Below are 14,276 nucleotides of genomic sequence, written 5' to 3'. Positions count from 1 at the left end.
CCTCCCTGTCTCTGTCCCTGGTTCTCCCCCTCTCACTGGCTCTGTTACAAGTGTAGAGGTTCACCCTCCTCCTCGTACTGTACCTTCCTCCCCTGTTCCCTCCCAGGTTTCTTCCTCTTCTGCCACCTCCCAGGTTTCTGCCTCTTCTGTCTCCTTCCACGCTTCTCCAGTTCCCTCCACCCTTTCGCCCCCCCCCCCCTACCTTGGTACAGTCCAATACAGTTCCAATCTTTACTCATCCTCCCCCTACCATTTCCAATATTGTCTCCCATACGACGTCTCTGAATTCCGAAACACTTGAAGCAATCTCTGAATATATTGCAGAGACCAAACCATCAATGGACACTGATCCACCCTCTGTTCCTTCTCTCTCCTCTCCTCCATCTGCGCAACTCCTTTCTTCACAGCGCACCGTTCCTTCGCTGCTTGAACGTTTTCCACTGCCTCCGCATGTGGACTTTTCTAACCCCTCTAGTCCATAGGAACCCTTACCTGCGGATTTCAAGTATCTTTATCATTGCCAATCATGGCCTATTTACAGTGGAATATACACGGCCTCAGGGGTAATCGGAGTGAGCTTCAGATGTTACTCTCCCAGTTTGCCCCTGTTGGTGTTTGCTTACAGGAACCAAAATTACACTCTGCTGTTATCTCTCCCATCTCAGGCTATAATTTATTGTATTCTTCAGATCCTTTTCCTGATGGGACCTTTAATGAAAGTGCCCTTCTTCTACGCACTGATATTCCGTACCATCAGCTGTTTGTTCATACTTCGCTGCATTACACAGCAGCCCGTATCCACTTGCATAGGTGGTATACGCTCTGTTCTTTATATCTCTCTCCTTCTCGGGCATTATCTATTCCGGATATTACCTTTCTTGTTTCGTCATTACCGCCACCGATTCTGTTACTTGGTGATTTTAATGCCCACCATTTCCTCTGGGGGGGGTCTCACTGTGATTCCCGTGGAATTCAGTTAGAGACTTTTCTTGCCACCCACCCCCTCCATGTTTTAAATACAGGTACGCACACCCATTTTGATCCTCGGACTCATACTCTCTCTTGCATCGATCTCTCAGTCTGCTCTTCCTCCACCGCATTAGACTTCACTTGGTCTGTTCTCCCGGACTTACATGACAGCGATCATTTCCCAATCATTCTTACTTCCCCTTCATATTCACCACCTCTTCGCATCCCACGCTGGCAATTTGATCGGGCAAATTGGAACCATTACTCACACCTAACTGTTTTTAGAGAGGTTCCTTCTTCGTCCTCCATCGATGAGCTTTTACACCTCTTCTCGTCCTCCGTTTTAACCGCAGCTTCTCATTCTATACCCCAAACTTCGGGCAGGCATTCTCAGAAATGCGTGCCTTGGTGGTCTCCTGCTTGTGCTCGTGCAGTACGTTTGAAACGCGCTGCATGGGGCAGGTACCGGTACAATAGAACCACAGAGAGACTCCTTGATTTTAAACAGAAGCGTGCGATCGCTCGCCGTGTCATCCGTGACGCTAAACGTACTTGCTGGCGAGATTATGTCTCCACCATCACCTCTGCTTCCTCTATGAGTGCAGTCTGGAAAAAAGTACGAAAACTGAGTGGTAAATATTCTCCTGACCCGGCTCCTGTTCTGCGGGTTGCCGGTGTTGATATAGCAAACCCACTAGATGTTGCCAATGAAATTGGCAATCATCTGGTCCGTATTTCTCAGGGACTCCATCTATGCCCCTCATTTCTTTCCTCAAAGTCTGCCAGAGAGTTAGCACCCTTGGACTTTTCTTCTCTCAGAGAAGAACAGTATAATGTGCCTTTTACACTTCAAGAACTGGAGGCAACACTCTCAGCTTGCCGATCATCGGCAGCTGGGCCCGACGACATTCATATTCGTATGCTACAACATTTACATCAGTCAGCCCTTGCAGTCCTATTATGCCTTTACAATCTTATTTGGTCACAAGGAGTTCTTCCACAGCTGTGGAAATCTGCCATTGTTCTCCCTTTCCGCAAACCAGGCACTATGGGACATGAAACCTCCCACTATCATCCCATTGCTCTTACCAGTGCAGTTTGCAAAGTAATGGAACGCCTAGTAAATAGACGTTTAGTGTGGTATTTAGAGACACATAACAGTCTCTCCACTCGTCAATATGGCTTTCGTAAGGGACGTTCTACCATAGACCCCTTACTACGCTTGGATACGTATGTTCGTAATGCCTTTGCGAATAACCACAGTTATTGCCATATTTTTTGACCTTGAGAAGGCATATGACACAACTTGGAGGTATAATATTTTAGCCCAAGCCCACTCCTTAGGCCTTCGAGGCAATCTACCATCCTTCCTTAAGAACTTTTTAACTGACAGGCATTTCCGTGTTCGGGTTAATAATGTGCTCTCCCCGGACTTTATCCAAGCTGAAGGTGTCCCCCAGGGATGTGTTCTGAGCACAACACTTTTTCTCCTTGCTATTAATGATTTGGCCTCTAGTCTTCCATCAAATATTTGGTCATCACTCTATGTTGATGACTTCGCTATTGCCTGTGCAGGCGCTGACTGTCACCTCATTACAGTTTCTCTCCAACATGCAGTCGACAGTGTTTCCAATTGGGCCACCACACGTGGGTTTAAATTTTCCAGCACTAAAACCCACCAAATTACTTTCACTAGACGCTCTGTCATCTCCGATCATCCTTTGTACCTCTATGGCTCCCGTATCCCTGAACGTGATACAGTCAAGTTTCTGGGCCTCCTCTTTGATCATAGGTTATCCTGGAAACCTCACATTACCTCTCTGAAGGCAACTTGTCACAGCCGGCTGAACCTTCTTAAAACCCTTGCTCATCTTTCATGGGGAGCTGATCGTCGAACCCTCCTCCGCCTACATTCCACCCTTATTTTATCGAAACTTGATTATGGTGACCAGATCTATTCAGCGGCATCTCCTGCTACTCTCTCTAGCCTTAACCCCATTCATCACCAAGGATTACGTTTATGCCTTGGTGCTTTTCGCTCTTCCCCTGTCGAAAGCCTCTATACAGAAGCGAACGTTCCATCCTTATCCGATCGCCGTGATGCCCATTGCCTGTGCTACTATGTACGCTCTCATGATCTCCGCAATCCTTCCATTTATAGAATGGTCACTGATATTAGCAGACATTCTTTATTTGTTCGCCGCCCCTGTTTACTCCGTCCCTTCTCTCTTCGCCTTCATTCGCTCTTGTCTTCTCTTCAACTACCACCTTTCTATGTACATGTAGCATCTCACTTTTCCCTACCCCCCTGGGAAGTTCCAGCTGTTCGAGTCTGTTCTTTCTCCCTCCCTTGCTCGAAAGCCCAACTGTCTATGGTCGCTTCCCGCTCTCTTTTTCTTGACCACTTTCACTCTCATTCTCATGCCATTGCCGTGTACACAGATGGCTCTAAGTCTTCTGACGGCGTAGGATTCGCAGCAGTGTTTCCGGACAGCGTCGTACAAGGGCATTTACTATCTTCGGCTAGTATTTTTACTGCTGAATTGTATGCCATCCTTACAGCACTTATCCGTATTGCATCTATGCCTGTGTCATCATTTGTGGTTGTCTCAGACTACCTTAGTGCTTTACAGGCTATACAAAAATTTGATACACCTCACCCCTTAGTCCTCCGTATCCAACTTTGGCTATGCCGCATCTTTACCAAGCATAAAGATATTGTTTTTTGTTGGGTCCCTGGTCATGTTGACGTACAGGGCAATGAACAGGCAGACACTGCTGCGCAGTCAGCAGTACATGACCTACCAGTTTCTTATAGAGGTATTCCATTTACGGACTATTTTGCTGCAATATCTTCCCACCTTCACACCCATTGGCAACAACGTTGGTCTACTATGCTCGGCAACAAACTTCAATCTATTAAACCGAGTATAGGTTACTGGCCGTCTTCTTATCACCAGTGTCGAGGTTGGGAGACTACTCTCTCCCGTCTTCGCATTGGCCATACTCGTCTTACTCATGGATATCTCATGGAGAGGTGTCCTGCTCCTCTCTGTGAGAATTGCCAAGCTCCATTATCAGTCAGCCACATTCTGTTGGACTGCCCACTTTATCAACGAGCACGCAGAATTTACCTCTGTTGTCGTCTTCACTCCGCTACTCTCTCTTTACCTTCCCTTCTCACTGATGGACCCACCTTTCATCCGGACTCTCTCATTGACTTTTTGACAACAACTGACTGACTTCACAAATTCTGATACCTTCAGCCCTTTCTACTTCAATCTCTTGCTACCCTCTACCCCCGTACTATCCCCTGCCCCGCTGTTTTCTGTAACCTGCTAATCATCCCTCCTCCCTTCTGTCATCCAATACCCTCGCTTCCTTCCCTACCCTGCAGCGCTGTATAGCCCTTGTGGCTTAGCGCTTCTTTTTGATTATAATAATAATAATATTGATGAGTCTTTGATTTTGTTCAAAGGAAGACTCTCTTTCAAGCAGTACATACCAAGCAAGAGGAAACGCTTTGGTACAAAGTTATTTGTACTGTGTGATTGCAAAATTGGTCTTGTTTTGGATATCATTGTGTACACTGGCAGTAATACATTGAGATACCAGGAAGTTATTGGGTATCTCTGGTGATGTGGTTCGAACAATGATGGAACCATATCTTGGTAAGGGGCATATATTATATACTGATAGCTGGTACGTAAGCCCCATACTCAGTGATTTCTTGCGAGTGAACATGACAGATGTGTGTGGCACAGTTCATGGTAATCGTAAGCATATGCCAAGGTTCGGCGCTGACACTCACAGAGGCGAGGTGCAGGCCTTTGCTGCCAATGACATCATGGCATTTCAGTGGCATGACAAATGTGATGTCACATTGTTGACATCAGTTCACCAAAATGAAATGGCACACACTGGCAAGCACAATAGTGAGACCAATGAACCCATTCTAAAGCCTGCAGCTGTCATGGACTACAACCTCAATATGCGTTTAGTGGACAAATGTGACATGCAGATTGGGTTTGCTGACTGTGTATGCAAGAGTTATAAGTGGTATATAAAACTTTTTTTCCATCTTCTTGATATTTCCATGCTAAATGCTTATAACATATACAAGTTGAGGATCAACAACAAACCAAAATACGGTGAATTTTGTTTGTCAGTCATCAGACAAATAATCGTCAAGTACCAAGGAGCAACACCTACAATAGACCAGCACCCACGAAATTACCAACACATGCCATCTCATTTGAGGCCTGGCGATCACTACCCCATACAACTGCCTCCTTCTGCTTTCAAGAAAAGTGCTCAGAAGAGGTGTTTTGTATGTGGACATACCACAAAACGCCCACAAACATGCAGAGACACTCGTTTTATGTGTGAGGAGTGTCAAGTACCACTCTGCATATACCCATGTTTCAAAGAGTTCCACAAGCTGCAGCAGTTCTAGGAAAGTGTTCAGTGACTGTACATATGTACAGTGGACCCCCAGTTTACGATATTTTTTCATTCCAGAAGTATGTTCAGGTGCCAGTACTGACCGAATTTGTTCCCGTAAGGAATATTGTGAATTAGATTAGTCCATTTCAGACCCCCAAACATACACGTACAAACGCACTTACATAAATACACTTACATAATTGGTCGCATTGGGAGGTGATCGTAAAGCGGGGGTCCACTGTATATATATTATGGACCAATAGTAATAAACAATGTTTTGTATTGTTTGTTTGTGTAAACAAGTTTTATACACAATCTAATAGTGATAATGTTTGTTCAGTTATTGTGTTGTAAATAATGAGTGTATATACTTTCATCTCACAGGCCACATAAGTTACTTAGAAAAGAAAAATATTGGAAAGTACAAGAAACTTTCGAATTAGAGTAAATAAAAGAATACTGGGTGGGCGGCATTCGCCGCTGTTGCCATACGCCGCTCATTTTCTGCCTACTTTGTGTCTATATCTCGGTAAGTACTGATGGCAAAACTTTTTTTAGGCTTAAAACACTCAGTAAAATAATCCTAACATTTGGGTAAGAATTTTTTTTTTTTTTTTCAAATATTTTGCGACACAGAATGACAGTTTCAGAAAGGGGCCTGCGACAGTCAAAGGGTTAATGCAGATACAAAAGGGCCTTTCAATGGGAGGGTAGGGTCAACAGTGACAGGGTTAAGTAACAAACCATCTATTTGACAACTACAGTAGTTTACCCGCATAATTGTATCTCAAGAGAAAATTCAAAGGTGTGAGAATCAATGAAATGTAATGTTCACTACACAGTACATAGTAGAAGCACCAAAACTAGCAATGTTCACTACACAGTACATAGTAGAAGCACCAACACTAGCAATGTAATGTTCACTACACAGTACATAGTAGAAGCACCAACACTAGCAATGTAATGTTCACTACACAGTACATAGTAGAAGCACCAACACTAGCAATGTCAGATATGGTTACAGTTTCAAGACAAAATTAACTAAGGTAGTATTTTGCAAAAAACCTTTTCTGTACTTTTTTTACCAGTACAGTATTTTCAAAGGGTGCACAACTACAAATTACTATGATTTACTGTCATTTATATTTTTCATTTAAGAATATTTATTGTCTTTCTTATTTTAATTTTATAGTGCTGCACTAGTGCCTTTATACCTTTGATGGGTTTTGAGTTTTTCTACTCCTGCCTTGGGTCAGGCTTTTCTGGTACCTACCTAGTCAACCAGGCTGTTGCTGCTAGCAGTCCATTGGCTCACAAATCAATCTCAACCTGGCTGATCCAGTGCCTGGCAGAGGCATTTGTTGCGTTTCCTCCTGAAGACCTACGTTGTTCCAGCAGGCTATGTTTCTGATATTTTCTGATAAGATGTTACATAGTCTGAGCTCATGAATGCTGATACAATGTTATCTTACTGTGCCCATGGCACCCTTGCTATTCACTGGGTTTATTTTATATTTTCTCCTGTCTCTCTCACTATTATGTTATGGCAGTGCAGATTTGAGACTAGCCCCTCAAATACCTTCCACATATATATTATGTCTTTCTTTACTTTGGTGATTACATATTTAACTTAAATGCTTTTTTTTGACTATGCAGGGTGTAAATGATCTCTATCTGTTCCAGCTCTGAGCTCTCTACCTGCCCTGAATGGAGGCATCAAAACATAAAGTGATTTTGATTGGTTTTACTATGAAAAGGATCTGAAATGGAGCTCAAATTGGAAGAAATGTTTGATTTTTGCCAATGTTCAAGAGTAAACAAATGACGTCATTGTCCAATAAATGTCCAACTAGCCATTCTAATATGCTGTCATGAATGGGTTGACGTTATTTATACAATTATTACAATATTGCAGTAGTCTGCACAACAGTAAATCTCCTAATTTTTGTGTGAATAAAAAATCAAAATAGAAAGCAAGAGTATTATAACAGGGGCCTGGAGATGTGACTGATGAACAGAAAAAAATTTTATTTTAGTGCCAGGAATGTCTGCATTATTCATTCTGGACCCTATTTTAAAATTTACATTTTTTAATTTGCATGAAATTGGTCAAATTGCCAATTTCTGACCACTTTATTAGGTAGTTGAAATCGGTAAATGAGTGGTTTCTTGTACTCAATCAACAGAACAAATGGAGTTCTAAAGAAATAACCATGAGTTTGGTGGACTGGAACAATGGAACTGACCAAAAATAGGGCTCAAAGTGGACGAAATCGCCAATGCATAAATGTTGTCAAGGTCGCTAACTTCGTGAGAGCGTAATTCCCTAAGTTTTCCATCAAATTTCATAATTTTGGTGTCATTACCATCAGGAAAAGATTCTCTATCATTTAATATGATTTTTTTTTTTTTCAAATATTTTGTGACACCAGGAGGCATCTCAGGATTTGGGGTTGTGACAGTCAAAGGGTCAGCTGAGATTAGTGCACCCAGGTCCTTCACATGTTTTCTTCTTTTTTGTTCCATTTGGTGATCTTGCATTTTGTATACAGCATTTTGCAATCATTTGTAAATATTAAACTGTGTTGATTGTTTTTACCTATATCCACTATGAGGCTCAGAAACAGAAAAAGCACCAGGACTGTGCCTTGGAGTACTCGGCTTTTTACTTTGCTACTACTGGATTTTGCTGTTTACAACTACTCTGTGTTCTATTTGTCAAAGTCAAATATCTATTTGCCTACTTTTCCCATTATACCTACTGCCCTCACTGTGTGTACAATTACCCCATGATTGCATTTGTCAAATGCTTTTGAGAACTCTATACATACCAAATCTGCATTTTGGTTTTCATCTATCATCTCCATAATTATTAAAGTGGTTTAGTAGTTGTGACAAGCATGATCTTCCCACTCTAAATCCACAATACAGCGGGTCCTTCAATAATGCTATGCATATAAGTGGCTTTGGCATGCTGCTCTTACCTGTATTTTTTTTGTACCTCTGTATGTATGCTAAAATTACTAAATAAAATAAAATAAAAAAAAAATAAAAAAATAAGGTTGATGAGAAAAAAAATTGAACGAATACAATAAATACAAATTGTAAAATAAATATTCGTATATAATAATCACACAAGTGCATGACACTAAACGCTGCGGTACGAAAGCTCTTAGTGAGCTGCCATTTTTGTTATTGCTTGTTTTTGAACTGTGTGGTGGGAAGGGGTGCTCCTTACAATTTTCATTTTGGAAACATTTATTCCTTGAATTAACCTTGTTGCAATGAGTGTTAATGGTGCATTGTGCACCCATGATGTCTATGGCCACAAAAAATGCAGAAAAAGTGTGACATTTGAAACAAAATTAAGTTTCAGGGGTTTGATGATGGACAGTGAGGTGTGGTTTTGTTATACGTTGTTTCACTTAAAAGTTGCAATTTCCAAGAACCTATCGACAACATTGAGGACTTACTGTATTCTGGTTTGGGTAATTTCAATAGATAAAGAAATCAAATTACCATACTGCATCCTCACAGTCTTGATGAAAATGAAGTGTGTTGCTTGTACTGTCTGTTCAGACACAAGATGCTACCTTACCATGCATTATTCTACATGCACATACTTAGCAGTATGCTTCAGTAATGTGGTTCCTGACATAAACGAGTAGACACATTTGCAGTGCTCATCAGGAAGAGCTGGTGTTCAATGCCCAGAAGGATCAAGCCTTCATTGTTTCACAATTATACACATATTTAAAAAAATTGTTTCAGCACATTTTGGCTAGTACAGAGAGCAGATCCTTGTGTGAACTTGGGCATTTTCTTTTTAAATATATTATATAATCATGGGGAAGTGCTAAACCCAAAGGATTATACAGTTTTTAAATACAAGCATGCTATCTATACCCCAGTAACAATTCTTACTTGTTGTATAAATTATTGTGGGAGATATTAGCAAAAATAATGCACATATTTTGGTACAAGCAGTAAACCAGAGCCAATTAATAGTTAGTACTGAATTTTTATGCAAATGTAAACAAAGGCGCAGTGAATGTATCCAAAGATAAGCCATTCTCATTTCTACTAATGGCAAAATATGGTTAAGTTACATTTTGTTATTATAGGTTAGATTGTTTCTTACAATATAAACAAAATAAAACTAGTATGTCCTTGGCAAAATCCACATATTAAACATTCTTAGGAATAAACTTGCTCAACTTACACAAGGACTTTATCACAATAATTACTTATGCTTTAGCTAATGATAGTACCAACAGCCTAATTGATCAGGCCAACCACCAGAAGGCCTGGTCTGGGAACAGACCAGTGGGCTGTTAACCCTAGGAACTCTCTCCAGGTAGGAATGTTGCTATAAAGTAAAACAAAAAAGTACTTTAAGTTTGTAGTTTTGTTCTTCATAATGTGTGCAAGATAACATTTATTAAAATGGCAGACCCATGTCGTGGTAACTTGTCCTGCTGGAAGGAAGCTGTTATGGTTGTATAGTAATAAACAACCAAAGTTCCTGCATTATCCTTGTAAATCATGCAGGTCAGGGTAGCCATACAATATCTTTAATTTGAATAGAAAAAAGAAAACTATGGACTATAGATGCATTAATAAACCACAATTTCCAAATTTGTGCAAGTACTCACCTCACAGTATTTCAAGGCAAAACCCTTCAACTATAAAATTGCTTTGCTTTTTCATTCCACCTAATTACATTTTTTATATAATCATGTTTATTTGGCTAAGAGTAAAGATAGGATGACATGTTTATTTAGGTTTCAATAAGCATTACAAATGTTTTGAAGAGTTACATCATACACAAATGTTTTAGGGATACAAGTGACAAACTATATTTATTTAATTCAACTCCTTGGAAATGTATTACAGTACATACAAGTTATATTCAGCTGTCAGTAGCATTGTATACTGCTTATCCATAGATGTGTGTGTGACATTTTATGACAGCTTAACCTAGAATATCCCTAAAATGCTTAAAAATGGCCATTTATACCTAAAATGGAATCAGTTATCACTGAGCATCAAGTTTAATGGAACAAAACCAGTACAGTATCTTGTTACTCCTATAGAGGATGTTCATTAAGTATTCAATAAGGATTTGTTAGTATTCATATCATATACAAGTAGTCTGCACGTCATATTTTCTTAAATGTAAAGTAAATTCTATTAAAGTACCACCATACTAAAATTGTAAAGGTGATAAAACCTGAGTAGTTCATGTATAATCACCCAGTTAGATTTTACATCTACAACAGACCAATTCTTATAATCATGGGGAGGCACTAAACCCACTGGGGTTATACAGCAAGTAGGCAATGGGCGGTAATCAGGTTTGATCCAAGGATAGGGAGACTAGCTCCTATTACTTAGACAAGAGCCCTTCACCTGCCTGAAGGAACCCAACACGAGGTTACTACTTAATCTTAACGTAAATGTGACAAAGTAAGAGTTGATATACCTGCTTGTCTTTGCTCTTGATCATGGTAATCCCAGTGCCCCGCCCCCTTGCCACGCCCCTACCCCGTGTGACTGGCCCCCGCCCACGCCCACGCCCTCTCATGGGCATCCTGGGGGGACCCATCATACCCGGGCCCGGGGGTCTGAAAGGTGGTCCCATGGGCGGCGGGGGCAACATGCCTCTTCCTCTGGGGCCCATGCCCCCTCTTGGTGGTGGCGGACCCATGCCTCTACTAAGTCCTAGAGGCCCGGGTCCTGGGGGACCTAATCGTCCAGGACCCAGAGGCCCCATTCGTACATGCCCACCCATGGGTGCTCCAACCATTCGCCCAGGAGGGCCCATGTGATTAGGTCTTCGGCCTGGTCCTGGGGGACCCATACGGCCTAGAGGCGGTCCCATCCCCATGGGTGGGGGAGGGCCCATAGGGCCACGGGGGGGCCCCATTATAAGGGGCCGTCGCATGCCTGGTGGGGGTGGCATGGGACGAGACATGAGAGGTGGTGGCTTGTGTATCCCACCTCCACGACCTCCAGCACCGCCTCGCTGGCCTCCTCGTCCTCGACCCATGTTCCCTCGTCCTCGGCCGCCTCCGCCACGCCTCTCCACGTACCCGTTCACCTGACGTCGCATTATCACTGTTATTTAGCGTCGTTAACGTGAAACAACGAAGTAAATATACAAAACGAGCGAGTCACAAGAGGCAGAGAGAAGCCTGAACAGAGGTACTCGGCTCCCTCGCTGGAGACGCGATGGCGATCGATCCCGCCAATGACCGTGCGCCTTGCAGCCCACCTAGGCCGCTCACTGGCCAATCAGCGGCGACGTCTCTCTCACTTAGTCACCGTAAGGGAGAGTGGCTATAGCCTCTTATTGATTTTCTCATCTCTCTCTCTCTGTCTCTGTCTGTCTCTCTCTCTCTCTCTCTCTGTCTGTCTGTCTCTCTCTCTCTCTGTCTCTCTCTCTTTCTTCCTGTCTCTTTCTGCCTCTCTCTCTCTCTTCCTGTTTCTCTCTGCCTCTCTCTCTCTCTCTCTCTCTCTCTCTCTCTCTCTCTCTCTCTCTCTCTAACCTGGAAATAAGTCACTGACTTTTTTTGTGTGGTTATCCTAGGTAATTTACACTATTGTACGTATGGGTACTTATACCTTAATAAACTTCCTTTCCCCTATTTTCTAAGAGTTTACAAAAGCTACATATGCATTAGTTATAAATGCAGTAGTTACAATACAGTAGCTACAATACAGTAGTTACAATACAGTAGCTACAATACAGTAGTTACAATACAGTAGCTACAATACAGTAGTTACAATACAGTAGCTACAATACAGTAGTTACAATACAGTAGTTACAATACAGTAGCTACAATACAGTAGTTACAATACAGTAGCTACAATACAGTAGTTACAATACAGTAGCTACAATACAGTAGTTACAATACAGTAGCTACAATACAGTAGTTACAATACAGTAGCTACAATACAGTAGTTACAATACAGTAGCTACAATACAGTAGTTACAATACAGTAGCTACAATACAGTAGCTACAATACAGTAGTTACAATACAGTAGTCACATTTGTAAAGTCATTAATCATGCAGAATATTTCGAGCATGTTAAAATTACGATTTATCAATAGGTTTTATCTTCCAGAGGCCTTCGTGTGTGAAGTGCCATGATGCCTGTGAGGGGCTCTCGATCCAAGGAATTGGGCTTGTCCTCCCCTTCACTGGATCAAGCCTGAATGTTTCTCATTACCCAGGTTCTGATCCCTACGGAATTAACGCTTACCTCTGATTAAAGTATCTCCTTTCAATGGGTAATGCCTTAACTGGTAAATTATTATTATTATTATTATTATTATTATTTATATTAGTAAGAAGCCCAAAAACCCATAAGGGTCATACAGCGCATAGGGAATTTGAGGAAATCAGGTTTGATCCAAGGATGCGGAGAGTAGCCCAATTCATTTAACTAAGATAATTTCACCAGCTTCAACCCCTCTCTCTTCCCTTTCAATGAAGAGATCTTGATCTGAGGAAATGGAATTACTCTTCCATTCCTCAGATCAAACCTGACTGACTTACACTACCCAGGAGCTATAGTACAACCATGTTAATACTCTGTCTCATTGATCGTTACGTCCTGCTCTCACCGTCATGGCGACCCTCACCATCCATGGGCCACCAAGGTCACCATCACCTTCAGTTTACTGCATCTACATCCAGACAAAAAAAAAATGCATTATGGCACAAACAGTGTGACATATAGGTGTCTCTATGAGCCTGTTAATTGAGAGATAAATAAGAGGATTTTCACCTATTTGTTTACTTCGCAAATTATGAAGCATTAAGATTAGTTTTGTTTCAGGAAAGTACTAATGATTTTCCAGACACTGATGTGTGTACGATGATTGTGAGAGTTTATATATGTTGTTAGCAAACATTAGTGGTACGTACATTATGTATTGTTAAGTCAAGATAATTTTATCTTGGCTATAATGTGGTTATCCATAGGTAATTTAGGATAAACCTTGGTAAATGGTAGTGCAAGTGGTTTAAAAGGGGTTAGAAGTGATCAAATTCCTAGGTCCGAAATGTTTTCTAGTAAATATACCCTAGTGATTTTTCACTTGTCTAGTTAAACAACTATCTGAAGATAAAGATATATTTTGGTTATATAAGTTCATATTAATATTATAGAAATATATTGCAGGTATTTTAATATCCACGTGGACACTTTCAAGCAAAAAAAAATTGATTCAAGGTGATTTATTTGTTGTAATGTGTGTTGACCAGATCTACCTGGAGTTCATTACCTTTGTAACTAGTTCATCTACCATAGCTTTGGGGTCCAGTCCCTGGACCCATTATGTACCTTTGTAATCTTTTGACTACCGCCCACAGGATGGGTATGGGGTGCATAATAAAGATATTAAACTAACTGTTGGTGAGGTGGAGTGAGGTGCTGAGACCTGGCGAGCTGTCTGGGTCTTTGGGTCGATGAAACCCTGCACGGGCGGGGTGGCGGGTGGGGTTCCTTCACGCTGGTCAAGGGCTATTGATCCAAGGAATTGTTCTTCCCTTTCTTGCATCAAACCTGATTGCTATCCATTGGCCAGGCGTGGCTTCACTTTGAATATAAGAACATTTCTGAATATTAACCTCCAGAGGTGGCCCGGTGGTCTGGTGGCTAAAGCTCCCGCTTCACACACGGAGGGCCCGGGTTCGATTCCCGGCGGGTGGAAACATTTCGACACGTTTCCTTACACCTATTGTCCTGTTCACCTAGCAGCAAATAGGTACCTGGGTGTTAGTCGACTGGTGTGGGTCGCATCCTGGGGGACAAGATTGAGGACCCCAATGGAAATAAGTTAGACAGT

The 14,276-nt window shown here is 41.7% G+C and overlaps 1 protein-coding gene across 1 annotated transcript in view; it reads right to left on the bottom strand.

The window, feature by feature from the left end:
- Positions 1 to 11,694, bottom strand: part of LOC128695087 (DNA-binding protein K10) — a 78,321-nt gene extending 66,627 nt beyond the window's left edge. Inside the window, exon 1 of the mRNA XM_053785484.2 lies at positions 10,901 to 11,694. Within this exon, the coding sequence (XP_053641459.1) occupies positions 10,901 to 11,530 (630 nt within the window). The 5' untranslated portion in view covers positions 11,531 to 11,694. The remainder of the gene's footprint in view (positions 1 to 10,900) is intronic.
- Positions 11,695 to 14,276: the final 2,582 nt, after the last annotated feature.

This window comes from Cherax quadricarinatus, chromosome 35 (genome assembly GCF_038502225.1).
Source record: "Cherax quadricarinatus isolate ZL_2023a chromosome 35, ASM3850222v1, whole genome shotgun sequence".
NCBI lineage: Eukaryota > Metazoa > Arthropoda > Malacostraca > Decapoda > Parastacidae > Cherax > Cherax quadricarinatus.
This window is presented reverse-complemented; position numbering and strand designations above follow the sequence as displayed.